Raw genomic sequence first — 21,750 nt, 5'->3', positions numbered from 1 at the left:
GATATCACCTCACACTGGTTAGAATGGCCATCATCAAAAAGTCTACAAAAAATAAATACTGCAGAGGGCGTGGAGAAAAGGGAACCCTCTTGCACTGTTGGTGGGAATGTAAATTGATATAGCCACTACGGAAAACGGTATGGAGATTCCTTAAAAAAATATGACCCAGCAATCCCACTCCTAGGCATACACCGTGAGGAAACCAGAATTGAAAGAGACACATATACCTATGAGATGTTTTATATAAACCTCATGGTAACGACACGGACTGTAGCCCATGGGGCTCCTGTGTCCGTGGGATTCTTCAGGCAAGAATCCTGGCCTGGGTGGCCATCCCCTTTTCTAGCAGATCTTTCCCACCCAGGGATCAAAGCCGGGTCTCCTGCATTAGAGGCAGATTCTTTACCACAGGGGCCACCAAGGAAGCCCATGACATCCCTTACATGTGGGACCTAAAAATAAATGTTTCAAATTAACTGACTGGCAGAGCAGAAAGAGATTCATAGACTCAGAGGATGAAACCATGGCTGCCATGGGGGCAGGATGGTGGAAGGCATAGGCAGGGAGTTTGGGGTGGATATGTACACACTGCTACACTAAAAGTGGATAACAAACAAGGAACTACTGTATAGCACATGAAACTCTGTCGATGTTATGTGGCGACGTGGATGGGAGGGGAGTTTAGGGGAGAACGGATGCATGTATATGTATGGCTCAGGCCCTCTGCTGTTCACCTGAGACTATCACAACGTTTTTAATCAGCTACAACCTGATACAAAATAAAAGGTTAAAAGAAAAAAACAAGACCCAACTACATATGCAGCCTCCAGGACACTTACCTCAGCTCTGAGGACAAACATAGGCTCAAAGTGAAGGGATAGAAGACTCCAATTTACAGCCTAAACAGAAGGAATGTAGTCATACTCACATCAAGTAAAACATGCTTCAAGCCAAAAAAAGGTAACAAAACACAAAGATGAACAGTATATAATGATAAACCAGACAATTCATCAGGAAGACATAACAGTGATTTGTATATACATATATATACATACACACACCCCTAATTCAGGAGCACCAAAACATACAAAACAATCATTAACAGACCTAAAGGAAGAAACTGACAGCAAGAGAGTAACTAGGGGACTTTAACACCCCACTTACGTCAGTGGATAGGTCATCACCCAGAAAGAAATAAACCCACACTTGTGAACAAGAGCACACAATACACAATGGAGAAAGGCCAGTCTCTGAAATAGTGTTGGAAAAAACGGAACAACTACCTGCACTCTCTCTCATTGTACACAGAAATCAACTCAAAGTGGATTAAAAGCTTGAATGCAAGACCTGAAAGCATATACAACTACGAAAAGAAAACATAAACAGTATGCTCTCTGACATCAGTCTTAGCAAAAGTCTTTAGATATGTCTCCTCAGACAAGAAGAACAAAAACAAATGGGCGACACCAAACTAGAAAGCTTCTGCACAAAAAAAGAAATTCTCAACAAAACAGGCAACCTACTGAGTGGGAGAAGCTATCTGCAAGTCATGGAGCCGATAAGGGGTTAATGCCGATATACACAAAGAACTCAAACAACTCAACAGCCAAAAAACAACCACCTGCATAATAAATGGGCAGAGGAGCTGAATTTTCCCAAAGAAGATACACAGTTGGCTGGTAGACACAGGTAAAGATTTTCACCACCACTGATTATAAGGGAAATGCAAATCAAAACTGCAGTGAGCTATAATCTCACACTCTTAGAATGGCTGTTATCAAAAAGGTGAGAAACGCCAAGCGCTGGAAACCATGTGTAGGAAAGGAAACCTTTTTTACACTGCAGAAATGACTGTAGAGATTCCTCAAAAAGTTAACAACAGAACTACCATAAGATCCAGCTACTTCTGGCTATTTGGTGTGCCACACGTAAGTGATTTATCCAAAGAATAAAACACTATTTCAAAAAGATATATGCACCCCTATGTTCATTATAGCTTTATTTACAATAGCCAAGATATGGAACAACCTAAGTGCCCATCAATGGATAACGAAGTGGTATAAAGATGTGATGGAATGCTACTCAGCCATAAAAAAAGCAAAAGCTTGCCCTGTGAGACAACATGGATGGACCTTGAGTGCATTAAGTTAAATATGTCAGACAGAGAAAGCAAAATACCATGATTTCACTTATGTGTGGCACACAAAAAACAAACAAAAAATAGTAAATGAACTAAGCCGAACAAAAACAGCATACAAATGAGAGAGGACACAGTGACAGTTGCCAGACGGGGAGGGGCAGGGAGAAGGGTAAGACGGGTAAAGGGGATCAACTGAATGATGGAGGACAGAAACTCAACTTTGGGGGTGAGCACACCGCAGTGTGCACAGAAGCAGAGAGCTAATGCTATACACATGAAACCTGGATGATGTTACAAACCAGGGCCACTTCCATAAAAAATAAATTTAAAAAATAAGAGATGACTGTTTACACAAATAGGGCAAGAGAAAAAATTTGTTCAAGATATCTGTCTCCAAAGCTCTCCCATTTCCAATTCTTCTAGCTACACATGGAGGTGATTTTGGTTATTCCATCTACACCCTGCAGCTTCTGAGACAGCCAGCAATGGAAGGGCTGCTCCTCTAACAACAGAGAAAATGAGGGCTGGAAAAACACTGAAAAACCTCCAAAAGGTAACTCAACTCAAGACAACTTGGCAGAAGTCAGGCAGGAGACGAGGCTGAATCAATGGTCCCAGTCCTCTGTGTTAGCTGTGTTACAGTCCCACCCGTACCTGGCGCTCACCTGCACAACTGGTCCATCTCTGCCCGCCCCTTGGCTGTCACAGCACCTGCTCTAGCCAATGGAACGCCTGCAGATGTAACACAGACAGAGGCTCCAAATGCGCAGCATAGTGAGGCTTGTGCCACCAGCCAGGACATCACCTGGGCAGCTGCTGCCCCTCCGACGTGGCCCCAGGAGGAGACAGATACATTCCAGTCCCCACAGACAGTCTGGGAGATGCAAGGCCTAAAGCAGAGCCGCCCACAGAGCTCGCATCTAGATGGACGATGAGAACCTGACTGAAGCACTTCTGAGATTTCGTGGTTGATTAATGTACAGCATTATTGTGTTGGTAAGCAGCTAACGGGTACAAAGAACCTCAAAGATGCCAAATACAAGAAAACAGAATCAAGAGGATTCTCTGTAAAATATCCAGTACATCTCCAGTTTTCTGGGGACAAGTGGAGGGAAGGTAGCAGCTTCCCAGGTGGCTAAGCAGTGAAGAACCCGCCTGCCAGGGAAGGAGATGTGGGTTTGATCCCTGGGTCAGGGAGATCCCTGGAGGGGCAAATGGCAACTGGCTCCAATATTCTTGCCTGGGAAATCTCACGGATGGAGGAACCCGGTGGGCTACAGTCCATGGGGGGGTAAAGACTCAGACATGACTTGGTGACTGAACGATGATGACAAGAGGGAAAGGTGAGTTTTCATAACGTCCAAGTGGGAGGACTGAGTAGCATCAGTCATGACAATCACCACCACCAACACAGTTCCCATTAAGCATTGCTGGAACAGACTAACCACACATAGTTTAAAGAAAGAACAGAGACATGCATACAGCTTATCATCTGTTCTTTAAGTAGGTGTTTCTAAGTTATTAAAAGCATTTTTCTTTTAAGTAGTTCAAAATGCCAACAAATGATTATTTGCTTGATTTTTCTCAGCAAGGCTCATCTTCATCCCCATAGGTAGTATAAATTCAGTTCTAGTTCCAAGGGAGTTCCACATCCAAAAAGCTCCAAATCCAATGTACCACATTGGATTTATTCTATACCTCAAGATAATTATTTTTACATAAAACTTAAGATACTTGAAGACCCCGACTAGAAACAGCAGGACTCAGAAAAATCTCTGTAGATTTTGACAACAAAGGTAAAAAACTGTCTTTTATGATAATTTTAGCTTGAAAACTGATGGACATCCATTTTGCAGATAAATAAAATGCTACTTATATATCAAATCTCGAAAATAATTTCCAGATAAGCAACAGAATACATTATGTGAAATTATAATATACAAGTACATATTTATATACAGAGGATTTTCATTAGAATAAAGACCATCAAAGTCAAAAGCAAGGAAAATTTGACCCTTAAGTAATGCCACTTTCACAGGAGAAGAAAAAAAAACACTGATGTGAGAAATGAGCAGGAAAATATTGCAGGCGGCAAGATATGTGTTAGGATGATACATTTTCTCTTTAATATACTTATAAAAAGGGGTGCTTTCTACATCTGCCTTATACTACATAGGACAAGAAAGTCAAAAAACATTCTAACATCTTTGATTGTATTAATAATTTTTGCTTGCCAAGCTATTAGCTCTTTAAAAATTGAGGAAAAAAGAGAGATGATTCCCGCAAGGTTTAGTACTTTGTAGCTTACACAAAAAAATTAAAAGCATTTCAGTGTAGCAGACATTTTTAATATGATTACATTGCCAATACTCAAAACTTCACTATTAAATTTGTCATTCTTTTTAACATAATCATCAACAAAATTTCAAATTAGGATTACAGACTAAAAGAATGATTACAGATATTAGAGTACAGAATAAGAAGTGTACATATACTCAAATTTCCACAAATATTTTCTTTTAAAAAGCTATATTCATGCATAAAAACTTTCAGAAATTTTATTCCTCTACTATCTAACCATCTAATTTCAATAAATAAACTAATAATTCCTTTGTCTTTTTTCTCTGAGGATTGCCTCAAGAGAAACTTATCAATCAAATCTAATTAATTTTTGAGTTTTTATACATTTTTTTGGCAAAGTATTAAGCAGTAATAAAATATTTTATCTAAAATTGTCTAAGATTTCATGTCTTCTCAGTACAAAGTCAACTTGCAATCTTACATTGGTGACTTCCTTAAAATGAAGCGATGAGGAAACTAAAAGCTTCTAGTATTTTTACTTTTACAAAGGGTCACATATATCTATTTGTTCTTACTCTGAATTTTAAATTGATGAACACAGGTAACTATTATAAAGGCCAAGGAATTACCCCTTCACTGGTCGACAGAACTGCTAACAGCAGTGATAGCAGTCAGCACAATGACAGACGTCACAGACAGTCTTTCACACACAGTCTCAATATATCTAGCCATCAAGTGTCCAAAAACATAAGCTAACTCTTCAGAGCGTTTGAAGATTTTATCTACATTGTGTTAAAAATAAAAAAAATCTTCATCTTTCAAGGATCACCAACACTTAACTACAGATTAAAACAAAGATGCATTTCCCAGCCTGGGCTGGAGAACCAAGGCTCCTGTGAGTGGCCTGTGTGTCACATACAACACGCATGCAGGCATAAGCATGCACGAGCGTGTGCACGCATGTGTACACACACACAAGAGACAAAAGAGCTGAAAATCTGACTCAAGATTGTCTAGAAATATCACAGTGCTATCAATCAGTTGTAGCCATTCCCTTTCCCAGGGGATCTGCCCAATCCAGTGATGGAACTCATGTCTCCTGCACTGCAGGCAGATTCTTTACCACGTCAGCCACCAGGGAAGCCCACATTTCTCTTACCACTCCCTAATTTTCCCATCCTAATTTTAAGAAGCAAAAACTTACCAATATCACTGGCAAACTCATAGACATGGGGTTTTTGCAGCAGCCCTAATTGACACATACAGGTAAGGGCGTTAAGAGCTTTCACAATAACAAATTCCTCAGCATCACTAAGACCTTGTTGCAGCAGGGGTTTGAGAATTGAGGAGCTTTGCCAGCCAACATAGGCAGCGACACCTGAAAAACAGAAGCAACCATACATGACTTTTTTATACCTGAAACTACAAACGTTATTAGTGAAAGTGTTAGTTGCTCAGTCATGTCCTCAACTCTTTGCAACCCCATGGACTGTAGCCTGTCAGGCTCCCTTATCCATGGAATTCTCCAGGCAAGAATATTGGAGTGGGTTGCCATTTCCTTCTCTAAGGGATCTTCCCGACCAGGGATCGAACCTGGGTCTCCTGCATTGTAGGCAGATTCCTTACAATTGAGCCACCAGGGAATAAAACGAATCAAAAGCCAAATATGTTAAGCAATAACCCAGGGAGAGACACTGCATTTCCTATTCAGCACAATAAATAAAAAAGACCCACACCAATGCTAATCACCAAGAAATTCTGTGACACCAAGGGGAAAAAGATCCTATAAGCTTACAGAAAGAAAAATACAGATCCCCTAAAAAGGAAATGGAATCAGACTGGCATCAGTCTGATGATCTTCAGCATCCATGCAGGCTAGAACACAACAGGGCAAGATCTTCAAGATTATGGAAGATATTTTATACCCAAACTGTCAATAAAATAAGGATACAAAAATGAGTCATCGTGAGACATGCAAGAACTATATGTGGTTAACTCCCATGCAAACATTTCTAAGAAAGTTTCTTGAGGATATTTTCCAACAAAATGAGGAAAATGTAGAAAGACAAAATGGTAGATATAAACCAAGAATTCAAGGGGGGAAAAGGATAATAGCTAGTAAAGACATAGAAATCAATCAGCCCAAATTAAAACTAAAAAGTCAATAAACTTCAAAAATGTTATTAAGAAGAAAAATGGAAGACATTATAAGCAATAGATAAAACTAGTAAGAAAGAAGCTAGATATTATAGACAGAGTGAAGAAAGTATATTTTCTCTCTAAAAGGAAAACAAAAGACTCAAACTCCAGGACAAAAAAAAAAAAACTGTTCAAGAAAGTCATAGTGTAAAAATGAAATAAATTAAAATGTACTGTGTATTTTGTTGTTTGCAGAGGATAGAAAAAAGAATCCATTGACCTTGATGCTATAGACAGTCTCATCAAGTGATAAGAGTCATGGCATCAGAACTGTGGCGACTTGATAGGGATTGCATTGAATCTATAGGTTGCTTTGGGTAGTATACTCATTTTCACAATATTGATTCTTCCGATCCATGAACACGGTATATTTCTCCATCTGTTTGTGTCCTCTTTGATTTCTTTCATCAGTGTTTTATAGTTTTCTATGTATAGGTCTTTTGTTTCTTTAGGTAGATATACTCCTAAGTATTTTATTCTTTTTGTTGCAATGGTGAATGGTACGTTTCCTTAATTTCTCTTTCTGCTTTCTCATTGTTTGTGTATAGGAATGCAAGGGATTTCTGTGTGTTAATTTTATATCCTGCAACTTTACTATATTCATTGATTAGCTCTAGTAATTTTCTGGTAGAGTCTTAAGGGTTTTCTATGTAGAGGATCATGTCATCTGCAAACAGTGAGAGTTTCACTTCTTCTTTTCCTATCTAGATTCCTTTTATTTCTTTTTCTGCTCTGATTGTTGTGGTCAACACTTACAAAATTATGTTGAATAGTAGTGGTGAGAGTGGGCACACTTGTCTTGTTCCTGATTTTAGGGGAAATGCTTTCAATTTTTCACCACTGAGGATAATGTTTGCTATGGGTTTGTCATATATAGCTTTTATTATGTCGAGGTATGTTCCTTCTATGCCTGCTTTCTGGAAAGTTTTTATCATAAATGGAAGCTGAATTTTGTCAAAGGCTTTTTCTACATCTATTGAGATAATCATATGGTTTTTATCTTTCAATTTGTTAATGTGGTGTATACAGAACTAGAACAAATAATTTCACAATTTGTATGGAAATACAAAAAACCTCGAATAGCCAAAGCAATCTTGAGAAAGAAGAACGGAACTGGAGGAATCAACCTGCCTGACTTCAGGCTTTACTACAAAGCCACAGTCATCAAGACAGTATGGTACTGGCACAAAGACAAAAATATAGATCAATGGAACAAAACAGAAAGCCCAGAGATAAATCCACAAACCTATGGACACCTTATCTTCAACAAAGGAGGCAAGAATATACAATGGAAAAAAGACAACCTCTTTAACAAGTGGTGTGGGGAAAACTGGTCAACCACTTGTAAAAGAATGAAACTAGAACACTTCCTAACACCACACACAAAAATAAACTCAAAATGGATTAAAGATCTAAATGTAAGGCCAGAAACTATAAAACTCCTAGAGGAGATTATAGGCAAAACACTCTCTGACATAAATCACAGCAGGATCCTCTATGACCCACCTCCCAGAATATTGGAAATTAAAGCAAAAATAAACAAATGGGACCTAATGAAACTTAAAAGCTTTTGCACAACAAAGGAAACTATAAGCAAGGTGAAAAGACAGCCCTCAGAATGGGAGAAAATAATAGCAAACGAAGCAACAAAGGATTAATCTCAAAAATATACAAGAAACTCCTGCAGCTCAATTCCAGAAAAATAAATGACCCAATCAAAAAGTGGGCCAAAGAACTAAACAGACATTTCTCCAAAGAAGACATCCCGATGGCTAACAAACATATGAAAAGATGCTCAACATCACTCATTATCAGAGAAATGCAAATCAAAACCACAATGAGGTACCATTACACACCAGAATGGCTGCTATCCAAAAGTCTACAAGCAATAAATGCTGGAGAGGGTATGGAGAAAAGGGAGCCCTCTTACACTGTTGGTGGGAATGCAAACTAATACAGCCACTATGGAGAACAGTGTGGAGATTCCTTAAAAAACTGGAAATAGAACTGCCATATGATCCAGCAATCCCACTCCTGGGCATACACACCGAGGAAACCAGATCTGAAAGAGACACGTGTACCCCAATGTATCGCAGCACTGTTTATAATAGCCAGAACATGGAAGCAACCTAGATGGCCATCAGTAGACAAATGGATGAGGAAGCTGTGGTACATATACACAACGGAATATTACTCAGCCGTTAAAAAGAATTCATTTGAATCAGTTCTAATGAGATGGATGAAACTGGAGCCCATTATACAGACTGAAGTAAGCCAGAAAGATAAACACCAATACAATATACTAACACATATATATGGAATTTAAAAAGATGGTAACGATAACCCTATATGCAAAACAGAAAAAGAGACACAGATGTACAGAACAGACTTTTGGACTCTGTGGGAGAAGGCGAGGGTGGGATGTTCTGAGAGAATAGCACTGAAACAAGTATACTATCAAGGGTGAAACAGATCACCAGCCCAGGTTGGATGCATGAGACAACTGCTCAGGGCTGGTGCACTGGGAAGACCCAGAGGGATGGCATGGGGAGGGAGGCGGGAGAGGGATCGGAATGTGGAACACATGTAAATCCATGGGTGATTCATGTCAATGTATGGCAAAAACCACTACAATACTGTAAAGTAATTAGCCTCCAACTAATAAAAATAAATGAAAAAAAAAAAAAAGAACTGTGGTGAGCAATTATAAATACAGTCCACTACTTGGTTCTAAAGTCAATAAAATTTAAACACTCATGTAAATTATTTTGAATTTTCAGAATCAGTCTATACAAGCAGAAGAGACTTCATTATGATTACAGAATTTAAATATTATCAACTATAAAAATGCAATTGTTAGTTGAAGTATCAACAAACAGAAGAAGCAGAAAGAAAGAAAATGATAAAAAAGGAATGAAGGAAGGGAAGGAGTGAAACACAAAATTCTTTGCAGTCCAAATCAGAAGACCAATTAAGAAAGAACTAAATTATTTAAAGTTATAAAAACAACAAAGCAAAAACAACCACGCGAACATACTGATCAACAACTCAAAACAGAGTAGACAAGAGGGACCAGATTATGATATGAGTGAGTTAACTCTTCATCTGGCATAGAAAAAAGTTAAGAGATAAAGTATAAAGTTGATACTCTTAAAAAGAATAATATGAAAATACTATATAAGATAGCAATAGTCACCTGAAGATATCAAACCAGAACCACACACCAGAGTAAGTGCCTCTGGAAAGTGCAACTACTGCCTTTCATACATTACTTCTTATATTTTGAGTAATTTGCAAAAGTATATTTCCCTTATAATCGACAAAGAATTTTAGAATTGTTTTCTGTAGTAAAAGAAAAAACGCTGTTTAAAATTCCAGTGAATTATATTTAGAAACTTTACAAACTAAAACGTGTAACAAACTAAAATAGCTCAAAATATTTTGGAAAAGAAGACTGACATTTGAGGAGCTTATTCTACCAGATACTAAAGTTGCTTAAATAATTAAAATATAACTATAAAGAGTATAATATTGAGTAGAGAAGTGAATTTTTAAAAAAATCAATGGAATAGGATACCTAGAAAAGTGACCCTAAAAAATATATGCATGCAACAGATGATAATAGAAGCTTCACAAATAAGTGGAAAATAAATGAAATGTTTAGTAAATAGTGTTGGGAAAATTGGTTACATTCCTGAGAAAAACTGAGATTTCACCTCATACCACAGCCCCAAATAAAGACTAATTAAGCAGTTCATACTATGCTGTGCTTAGTCACTCCGTCACGTCCAACTCTCTGCAACCCCATGGACTGCAGCCCGCCAGGCTCCTGTCCATGGGATTCTCCAGGTAAGAATACTAGAGTGGGTCGCCATGCCCTCCTCCAGGGGATCTTCCCAACCCAGAGATCGAATCCAGGTCTCCTGCATTGCAAGCCAGATTCTTACTTCTATTAAAAAAAATAAAGCTTTAATACAAAAAAAGAGACATGCACCCAATGTATAATTAACCTAATTCTGGAATGGAAAAAGATTTAAGTGCAAAAGTAAAAAAAAAAAAAAAAAAAAAAAATCAAGAAGGAAAAGATCAAATAAGTTGACAACACTAAAATTATTTTAAATGACATAAAAAATAATAGTCAAGTTATCTGAGAAAAGATTATTTGCCATAGAAGTGATAAAATGTTGTTTTCAATGTATATATAAAAGGCTCAAAAAAAATTATAAGAAAAGCATAACACCACCCAAAAATTGGAGCCAAAATAATAAATTAAAAATTTACAGAATTTTTATTTTATTTTATTTCAAAGAAACATGAACGAGTAATCAACATGAGGAATTTTTTGCACCTTCAGTGATAAGCAAATAAATATACATCAAAACAAGTCATCACTTTAAGCTACCAACAAAGACTGACTGAAGCCTATTCCATACTGGAAGGCTGTGCAATACTACTGAACAATGCCCACCAGAGTAGACAATGATATTATCTCTTTGAAAAGCTTACAAAATGTGTCAAGTTCTAAAAATATACTCATATTATTTAACTCAGTAATTACAATTTCTGACTCCCAACCTGAGAAAATTATCAGAAAATATTAAATGGTTATGTGTATAATTGAAGGCAGCAGGAGAAGGGGACGACAGAGGATGAGATGGCTGGATGGCATCACCAACTCAATGGACATGAATTTGGGTAAACTCTGGGAGCTGATGATGGACAGGGAGGCCTGGCATGCTGCAGTCCATGGGGTTGCAGAGTTGGACACAACTGAGGAACTAAACGGAACAAATGTGCATCATATATGTTGACCAAAGTAAAAACAATTTAAATATTCAAAAGAACAGTTCATTAAATTTTGGTAAAACTATAAAATATTTCTACTTGTTAAATTATGGTTTCAAAGAATTTTTAATAACGTAAGAAAATGTTCAGAATATACATGTTACTAGATAAAGGTTTAAAAAATAACAAGACTGAGAAGTAATATAATACATACAGAGCGCTTAGGGACTAGGCATTATTACACGTTAATTCATTTTATCTTCAAAACAACTAGTGGGTTAGTTAATATTATTCTCCTCATTTTACAGGCAGGGAAACAAAGGCGCACAAAAGATTAAATGATTTCCCCTAGAACCACAACCAGTAGCTGACAAAGCCAGGACTTGAACCTAGCAATCTGGTGTCGAGTGGCTGCTCTTACAAACTCGACACAAGTGTTCAAGAGCAGCCAACTCAAAGCAAGATCCTTCTACAACCCACCTCCTAGAGTAATGGAAACAAAAACAAAAATAAACAAGTGGGACCTAAATAAACTTAAGAGCTTTTGCACAACAAAGGAAGCTATAAGCAAGGTGAAAAGACAATGTTCAGAGTGGGAGACAATTATAGCAAATGAAACAACTGACAAAGAATTAATTTCCAAAACATATAAGCAGCTCATACAAGTCAAAACCAGAAAAACAAACAACCCAATCAAAAAGTGGGAAAAGATCTAAACAGAGATTTCTCCAAAGAAGACATACAGATGGCCAGCCAACACATGAACAGACGCTCAACATCACTTATTATTTCCCCTGGTAGCTCAGATGGTAAGGAATCTGCCTGCAAGGCGGGAGATACAGGTTTGATCCCTAGACTGGAAAATCTCCTGGAGGAGGGAATGGCAACCTACTCCAGTATTCTTGCCTAGAGAATTCCACAGACTGAGGGGCCTGGTGGGCTATAGTCCACGGGGTCACAAAGAGTCAGACACAACTAAGTGATGAGTAGAGAAATTCAAATCAAAACTACAATGAGATATCACCTCACAGGGTCAGAATGGCCATCATCAAGAAGTCTATAAACAATAAATGCTGCAGAGGGTGTGGAGAAAAGGGAACGCTCTTGCCCTGTTGGTGGGAATGTAAATGGATATAGCCACTGTGGAAGACGGTGTGGAGCTTTCTTAGAAAAACTAGAAATAAAACCACCATGCTGCTAAGCTGCTGCTAAGTCACTTCAGTTGTGTCCGACTCTGTGCAACCCCATAGATGGCAGCCCACCAGGCTCCGCCATATGATGCAACCTCACTCCTAGGCATATACCCTGAGGAAAACAAAAACTGAAAAAAGACACATGTACCCCAGTGTTCATTGCAGCACTATTTACAATAGCTAGAACATGGAAGCAACCTAGACGTCCATCAACAGGTGAATGGATAAAGCAGCTGTGGGGTGTGCGTGTGTGGGGTGAGGGTGGGGATAATGGAATATTACTCGGCCATAAAAAGGAATGCTAGTGAGTCAGTTCTAATGAAGTGGATGAAACCAGAGCCTATTATACAAAGTGAAGTAAGTCAAAAAGAGAAAGATAAATATAATTTACTAACGTATATATATATGGAATCTAGAAAGATGGTACCGATGAATTTATTTGTAGGGCAGCAATGGAGCAACAGACATGGAAAACAGACTTATAGACATGGGGCAGGGGAGTAGGGGGAGAGGGTGAGACGTATGGAGAGTGACATGGAAACTTTCATTACCATATGTAAATAGACAGCCAATGGGAATTCGCCGTATGATGCAGGGAACTCACACAGGGGCTCTGTGTCAACCCAGAGGGGAGCGGGAGGAGGAAGACGGGAGGGAAGTTCAAGAGGGAGGGGACACATGTATACCTGTGGCTGATTCATGCTGATGTTCAGCAGAAAACAACAAAATTCTGTAAAGCAATTACCCTTCAATTAACAACACAGAGCCGCTCTTAGCCAGTATATAACATATGCCTCACAGCATGTATGGCAGAATGGGATGATGGGTGGAAAGAGGAGGCAAGGATGACCCAGAGGAAGGGAAAAAACAAAACCTTAATGGAGGCTGTACATGGTCTGGAGAACTGGAGGGGAGTTGTTTTAAGGTTTTTAGATCTTCCAATTTTTCCACATCTGTGCTAAGTCGTGTCGGACTCTTTGCAACCCTGTGGACTGTAGCCTGCCAGGCTCTTCTGTCCATGGGGATTCTCCAGGCATGAATTGGAGTGGGTTGCCAGGCCCTCCTCCAGGGGATCATGACTCAGGGATCAAACCCACATCTCTTATGTCTCCTGCATTGGCAGGCAGCTTCTTTGCAAGTAGTACCACCTGGGAAGTCCAATTTTTCTATATTAAGTATGTATTAACTTTTATACACAAAAAATAAATGAAAATTACTTTAAAAGTGAAAAAAGACGACCCAGAACTACAATGACCCAGAGAGATGGGGTAGGGAGGGGGGTTCAGGATGGGGAACACATGTAAATCCATGGCTGATTCATATCAATGTATGGCAAAAACCATGACAATACTGTAAAGTCATTAGCCTCCAACTAATAAAAATAAATGAAAAAAAAAGAAAAAAGAACATAAAGGCCGTGTTTCAAAATACACATGGGGGCTTCCCTGGTGGTCCAGAGGGACATAAAGGCCGTGTTTCAAAATACACATGGGGGCTTCCCTGGTGGTCCAGAGGGCAAGACTCCACCTTGCAGTAAGCACAAGGGACACGCGTTCCAGCCTGGTAGGGGAAGATTCCGCATGCTCTGCAGCAGCTAAGCCCGTGGCCCCACGACTGAGCTCGCGCCCTAACGCCTGCAAGTCGCAACCCCTGAGCCTGTGCGCTGCAACTGCAGAAGCCATGCGCCCGGAGCTTGCGCTCCACGACAAGAGCAGTCAGCAATGAGAAGCCCACGCTCCAAGACAAGAGCCGTCCTCGCTCGCTGCAACTCGAGAAGCCCAAGTGCAGCAACAAAGACCGTCCAACACATAAAAATAGAAAGCCCAAAGATAAAATAAATAAATCAACAAATCCGGGTTTTTCCACATCGACATGAATTGAGCAACAGATGAAGTTTCAAGAATTACCTTTTCGAAAGAAAAGAAGTAAAAATGAGATTACTTAAAGGAGAGAGCAAGACAGAAAGAGGTGAGAAGCAAAGCATACTGTGCTCAGGAGTTGAGTTAGATGGAGTCCAAGACGGAAGGCTGAGATGCATCAATAAACTAAGGCAAAAGTGAAGAACGAACCAGAAAGGTCTGAAGAGAGGAGGCACAGTAACCTCCAGGGGTAACAAGCAAGGACAGTGAGTTCAAGACTTTTGAAAAGTAGGGAGTGTCCTTTTTTCTACATTATACAGTAATATTAGCAGAAATAGGAATACTATTGTAAATGAGTTTCTTTCCTATTTTTATTTTACAGGAAAAACATCCAACAGCAGACCTTTTACCAGCTACTTCCCCGGATCACTGAAAACCAGAATCTGTAAGTCCTGCAGCTTCTGCTACTGCATGGGAAAGTCTGACACCTGCACTCACCAGTGTGCAGAGGAGTCTTTAAGCTTCTGAGTTAATAGGCAAGTTTACAATCATGTGTAAAATGATATATAAAGAGGTAGTGGGTAATTGTAATAATATGGCTTTAGCATGTACTGTTTCATAAATAACAAACCTAAAATTGAAAAGGTCAGTACAATCAGGTGGAAAATGATCAGTTACTACTCCAAAATGAAAAATAATAAATCTTAGTGTAGAACATGACTTAATCTACTCAAAATAAGTTGATTTCTTTATAATTTTGAATCTAAATGCAACAGGAATCATATGCAGATAAAATACAAGACTATTTCTCTTCTTCAGATAAATCTGAAAATTAAGAATTCAAACATTTTGAAAAAAATAGTGGGAAAAAAAGTCAACCAATTTTTCACTAATTTTTGGTTTTATAAAAAGCAAAGCCTATAAGCTTCCTAATTAGACTGATTTTCAATCATAACTATACTTTGTTATTTTCTGATTGCAAAAGTGATGCATGTTTACTATAGAAAATTTGACAAATATGGAAAAATGAAAAAAAAAAAAAAAAAACCAATTACCTATAATCCCAGCCCCAGAGATAATCACTGTTCACATCTTAGTATATTCACCCTTTTTAATAAACATATCATTTGTTATTATTATTACCTATACTCAACTGAGTTCAGTCACTTTAGTAATATTTCATGGTACTCTCCCAGGTCATTAAATATTCTTTCAAAACATACTTTTTAACGACTACATGGTATACCTTTATATGTACGTATCAATCTCTTGATCAGCTAGGATATTTCCATCACCCTGAAGCATGAAGGACAGAAATACCATTTCATTTCCTTATTAATGAAATCTGGTAGTACTATCACCTTTCAGACTGCATGGAAGTTATCTGTTTGAGAAGATAATTCAAATCTTAAAGATAAATTTAAAAACAAACAAAAACATACCAACAATACTATCAAAAAAAGCTCCACGCAGATGCCAATCATTTTTATCATTCAGGAAAGTGATCATGTGGGACAACAAAACATCATTGGCTTTCTGACGTCCAAAGAATACACACAACCGTGTTATCCCATTTTCCATTAAGGTTTGTTTCACGATATTTTCAGGGTCACTGAGCAAAGTGACAACTTTCTGTTGGACCATTTCATGTAAGGCTTGGAGCTCTAAAAAAAGAAAAAAGAAAAACGTGATCAATTTTCTTTCCTCCAAACATACAGAGCCAGTCTTTCTCACTCCTTGGAGGAAACAATGATTAAAGAAGCCACCACAGAAAACCTACAATCACTAAGTTTTTCCACTACTCAAAGCTTTGAAGGATAGCTGGGAAAATGAAACATAGATTGAAAAACATCGTAATAAGCAGGTGCTATAAGCATGGTTACTATCTCACTATTTACTAGCTCTATTTATGAGGCTCAAAGAAAAAAACTATGGGGGAGCACCAGAGAAAGATACTGTCCAGTAAGATCGACCTAAGGAAGTGAAACCGCTTAAGACTGGTCAGGATATAATCTGACGGTACAGGTGTTGGTTAATTACAGTTTAGAAAGCCAGAAAACATACTGCAAGTCCTGACAAGACTTCACGTGATCTGGCCACCACCTCCTTCTCTGATCTTATCTCCTACCCACCCTACCTTTTTCATTCATTTATTTAGGTAGTTGGTTGTCTTCCCCTTACTAAAACAGTCTCAAGAGAGCAGGAATCTCTTCTGTCTCACTTACCACCATGTCCCTAAATGTTCACAGCAAGCACACAAACTGCCTTATGCAAAGCTCATTTAACAGTTATCCACTGACTAAATGAATGAAGGCAGAGCCCACTTCTGGAGCAGCCACTGTCAAGGGACAAGGTGGTCTGAAAGACACAATTCTATATTCACGTTAAGAAAAGCTTTAGATTAACTCCCCAAAAGCTTTATTGCCTAACTTCATTACTTAAAACGTCCAAGGACTTTTCCTGGTGGTCCTGCTGCTGCTGCTGCTAAGTCGCTTCAGTCGTGTCCGACTCTGTGCGACCCCATAGACAGCAGCCCACCAGGCTCCCCCGTCCCTGGGATTCTTCAGGCAAGAGTACTGGAGTGGGGTGCTACTGCCTTCTCCCTCCTGGAGGTCCAGGGCTTAAGAATTCACCTTGCAATGCAGGGGGCATGGGTTTGAACCCTAGTCAGGGAACTAAGATCCTACATGCCCTGGAGCAACTAAGCCCATGCTCAACAACTAGAGTGCCCGTGCACCAGCATGAAAGATCCCAATGACACAATGAAAATTCCGAGTGCCCCAACTAAGGCCCAATGCAGCCAAATAAATATTTTTTAAAAAATAAACAGTCCAATTACATGCTTATAGAATGTACAAAAGTATTATTTTCCGAGTAATTCTGAGAATTTCCTTTCTGATACATTATAAGTTTAAAATTATTCCAGTGTCTTCAATTCCAAATAATATTTGTTGCATAAAATGATCCATTTAACAAGTAAATGAGACACTACAGCCATCTTCAGTTCAGTTCAGTTGCTCAGTCGTGTCCACCTCTTTGCAACCCTGTGGACCGCAGCACACCAGGCCTCCCTGTCCATCACCAACTCCTGGAGTTTACTCAAACTTATGTCCATTGAGTCGGTGAAGCCATCCAACCATCTCATTCTCTGTCATCCCCTTCTCCTCCTGCCCTCAGACTTTCCCATCGTCAGGGTCTTTTCCAATGAGTCAGCTCTTCGCATCAGGTGGCCAAGGTATTGGATTTCAGCTTCAACATCAGTCCTTCCAATGAACACCCAGGACTGATCTCCTTTAGGATAGACTGGTTGGATCTCCTTGCAGTCCAAGGGACTCTCAAGCGTCTTTTCCAACACCACAGTTCAAAAGCATCAATTCTTCGGCGCTCAGCTTTCTTTATAGTCCGTCTCTCACATCCATACATGACCACTGGAAAAACCATAGCCTTGACTAGACGGACCTTGGTTGGCAAAGTAATGTCTCTGCTTTTTAATATGCTGTCTAGGTTGGCCATAACTTTTCTTCCAAGGAGTAAGCGTCTTTTAATTTCATGACTGCAATCACCAACTGCAGTGATTTTGGAGCCCGACAAAATAAAGTCTGCCACTGTTTCCACTGTTGCCCCATCTGAAAAGTAGATTTCTCTAGTTTTTCTGAACTAGAAATATCTTAGAAAACATCTTAGTATATTATTTGACTTACAAATATTTAACACAATAAACATTAACTAAAAGCCTGTTAAAAAGCTGTACGGATGTAGAGAAACGTGAGCCAGGGACAGAGCTTACAGACTTCCCCATTACATTGTTCCTTTATGATAAAAGGTGTGGGTTTTGATACAAGAATCATAGGTAGTATGAAATAAATACGGTTTATGACTGAGTATATGTCAGAATACACTCACATAAGTAGGAAAGGTTTAGATTCCTTAGCTATGGTGTTGTCAATGCTTTTTCCTTTATCCTATAATTATTTTATAATTCAGCAATCTTTGCTGTTGACACAAGTCAATTCTGGCTGAAAAACTACTGAGCTGAGAATCTGTGGTGACAGGTTGTCACTTTCTGGCTAGATAACAATGCAAAAGAATGACTAGAAGAGAACAGTCAAACAATAGGAATCCTTCCCTCTATACATCTGGTATTCTTTCATTTTACATTAGAATTATAAAAGAGAGTTTGCTGCAAGTTCACATTCTAAGTAACAGCAATTCATTATAAATTAACAGAAAATTCAGAAGAGAAAAATCATACTACCTGTGTCATAGTTTCCATTGGGGTGTGTGACGTCATCTGCTTCTTCACTATTGGGGTCATTTTCCATATTGAGATTTTTCAGCTGTACTAACTCCAGGAATCTCAAAGCTGTCTCGGCCAGCAGAGCTATGTTCTCTATAAAAGGGGAAATTCATAGCGATTATAATCATAAGTCTGTATAACGCTCATAACGTACCTTCCCTGAACCTTAATACATAAAATAATGAATCATGAAACTAAAGAAAAGCAGGACTTTCCAAGTTAGCGCTTAACCTAATCTGACTTTTAGTGACTGATCTCATAATCTACAACTATACCCAAACTACCAGTTTTAATAAAACATAAACTTCTTTCAAAAATACAGAAATGTATAGCATGATAACTACAGTTAACATTGCTATATGGTATATATGAAAGTTATTGGAGTAAATCCTAAGAGTTCTCATTACAAGGAAAAACATTTTTTTTCATTGCTTTTTATTATATCTTTGTGAGACGATGGGTGCTAACTAAAGTTACTACAGTAATCACTTTACAATATATATAAATCAGGCCATTATCCTGTTCATCTTAAAACTATATAGTGATGTATGTCAATTACATCTCAGTAAAACTGGAAAAAATACCAAATAACCAAAATATAGCCCTCAAATCATTTGAATCAAAAAAAAAAGTTTAATTCTTCCACAAAGACTTATCTCTTCAACAGCATCATGCTGAGTAAGAGACACGCAACAGGCTAGCAGAGAAACACATTTCACATTAAATTAAAAAGCCGACCTTTAGGATCACCCAGAGCCTGGCTCAGACCTCGACCCCGACACTTAGAGCTGACTGCTCAGCCAATCTGAGTCTCAGCTTCCTCACACATAACTGAGTCAGGACTCCCTCCGAGGCCCACACGCATCAACTCTTAAGGGACTGCTTTACAGTGACCCCAGGGATCCTGTGAACAAGTGGGACGCTGTCTGCCACGGCCCTGCAGTGGCCCGCCTCCTCTCCTTTCTCGCTGATCGTCTGAGACTACTCCCCGCTCCTCGCCGCTGTGAGAACATCTGCTCCGTAGTGCTGCTGCCACACCTGCTGCTGACTCTATCTGCTCTGGGCTTCCACCTTCCTCCTCCTCCTCCCATCTTTATGTATTCCGGTCTCTCTCCTTCCCCTCTCACTTCCAGGCTTTATATGTGACCACACCCTCAGAGACATACTTTCTCTTCTCAGCAGTCAGTGGCACTGAACATGAACTACCTTCTGTTCATTCTAAGAGTCACTTTTTCTTCACTTTTTAACATCTCTGAAATAGAGATGCATCCCACCATAACTGACGTTTTTTAGTCTATCAAACACAGCGATCCCCTTCATCATGGAGTCCCACCCCCTAGGCTTGCTAGGTTCAACACTTTTCTGAATAGAACAAAAATGTACCTCTAAGCAAACAAGTTACTGACACCTTGCAGCACCTACTCACCCTAGAGACGGGCGAATTCCATACCGTTCTCTGATGATTCCAGACGAATACTCCCACTTTAATGAAAATATCTTTATTAGGAAAAGTCTCTTCTTTTCCTGGGCACCTCTCAAGTCTGAATAGATCTATTACTTATCTCCCCATTTATGCTCATAAACCACAGCACACTTGTCAGTTCACTTTACACAAGATACAAATCTATAGCAGCATCTCTTGAGTTTAGAAACACTATGAAAAAGAAAATTTTAATTGATTTTTAAACATTTATCATTACTGACACGTGTGGTTTAATGACACTTAGCCATACAAGTTCAAATAGACTTCTGACTCTATGCAGAAACACAGCCTTCTCATGCTTACACCACGGCTCACCATGGCTGGGTGGCACGGGGCACTGCAAGGTCCTGGCACTGACCCTGGGTCACCACGGCCTCTCACCCTGAGACCAGCGGACAGATAAAAGCAGGGTGCCTCAAAGTCAAGGTCCACACCCACAGCTCTGAGAACTGAAAAAGAACCAGGCCTGGTACACTCTGGGGGTATACCTCAGCCTCTCCCCTCCCCAACTCCTCAGCTGGGAAATGAAGACACTCTTAATACCTACTGCTCAAGACTGGGGTGTCAGCTTCAACAGCTAGACAGACCTTAAAATCTTAGAATCCAGAACCTAGAACCTGGAGCCTATTACACAGAGTGAAGTAAGTCAGAGAGAGAAAGACAAACACTGTATATTAATGCGGAAACATATGGAATTTAGAAAGACGGTACCAACAGATGATTAGAGAGAACAGCACTGAAACATATGCATTACCAAATGTGAAACAGATGACAAGTGCAAGTCCAATGCATGAAGCAGGACACCCAGAGCGGGTGCTCTGGGACAACCCAGAGGGATGAGGTGGGGAGGAAGGTGGGAGGGAGGCTCAGGATGGGGCAGACGCACGTATACCTGTGGCTGATACATGCTGATGTATGGCAGAGGCCATCACAATATTGTAAAGGAATTATTCTTCAGTTAAATTAATTAAAAAAAATAAAGAATCCAGAACCCATTTCAGAATCGCTGTATCTTATACAATTAACCCTTGCAACCATGAGCAGTACATGCCCTTACACAAAGCAGATTTTTCAATAAAGAGTCGCTACTGTTTTTATGCTATGACTGCTAGTAAATGAATGTAAATATGATATATTAATATAATACCTACACATTAGAATCTTACCTATTCACTACAACTGAGAAAAGACTGACACACTCAGCCAAAAGTAGCTCATAACAGTCTAAAAAACACAGCCTGTTTTTAAAAACCATAGGCTTTTCTTTAATTTTATTCAGTACAATTAAGTTGATCCTTGAACATCTGAATTTTTCTCAATAATAAACTGAAATATTAATATTAAATAATATCAAATATTTTATATTTATATTACTAAATAATGTTAATAAATACAACATTAAATTAAATTACAGCATCACACAATCCATGGCTGGCTGAAATCCACAGATGCAGAACCATGGGCGGAGGGCTAACTATAAATTATAAGAGGAT

At 39.0% G+C, this 21,750-nt stretch overlaps 1 protein-coding gene across 3 annotated transcripts in view; it reads right to left on the bottom strand.

The window, feature by feature from the left end:
* The window catches only part of PIK3R4 (phosphoinositide-3-kinase regulatory subunit 4), an 85,021-nt gene that overhangs the window by 48,741 nt on the left and 14,530 nt on the right, over positions 1 to 21,750 (bottom strand). For all 3 annotated transcript variants that reach the window (XM_020894747.2, XM_020894745.2, XM_070466992.1), the window contains exons 5-7: positions 18,733 to 18,867; positions 15,920 to 16,141; positions 5,646 to 5,819 (exon numbers count right to left, since the gene is read on the bottom strand). In XM_020894747.2, coding sequence (XP_020750406.1) covers positions 5,646 to 5,819; positions 15,920 to 16,141; positions 18,733 to 18,867 — 531 coding nt within the window. The remainder of the gene's footprint in view (positions 1 to 5,645; positions 5,820 to 15,919; positions 16,142 to 18,732; positions 18,868 to 21,750) is intronic.

This window comes from Odocoileus virginianus, chromosome 4 (assembly GCF_023699985.2).
Source record: "Odocoileus virginianus isolate 20LAN1187 ecotype Illinois chromosome 4, Ovbor_1.2, whole genome shotgun sequence".
NCBI classification, from domain to species: Eukaryota; Metazoa; Chordata; class Mammalia; order Artiodactyla; family Cervidae; genus Odocoileus; species Odocoileus virginianus.
This window is presented reverse-complemented; position numbering and strand designations above follow the sequence as displayed.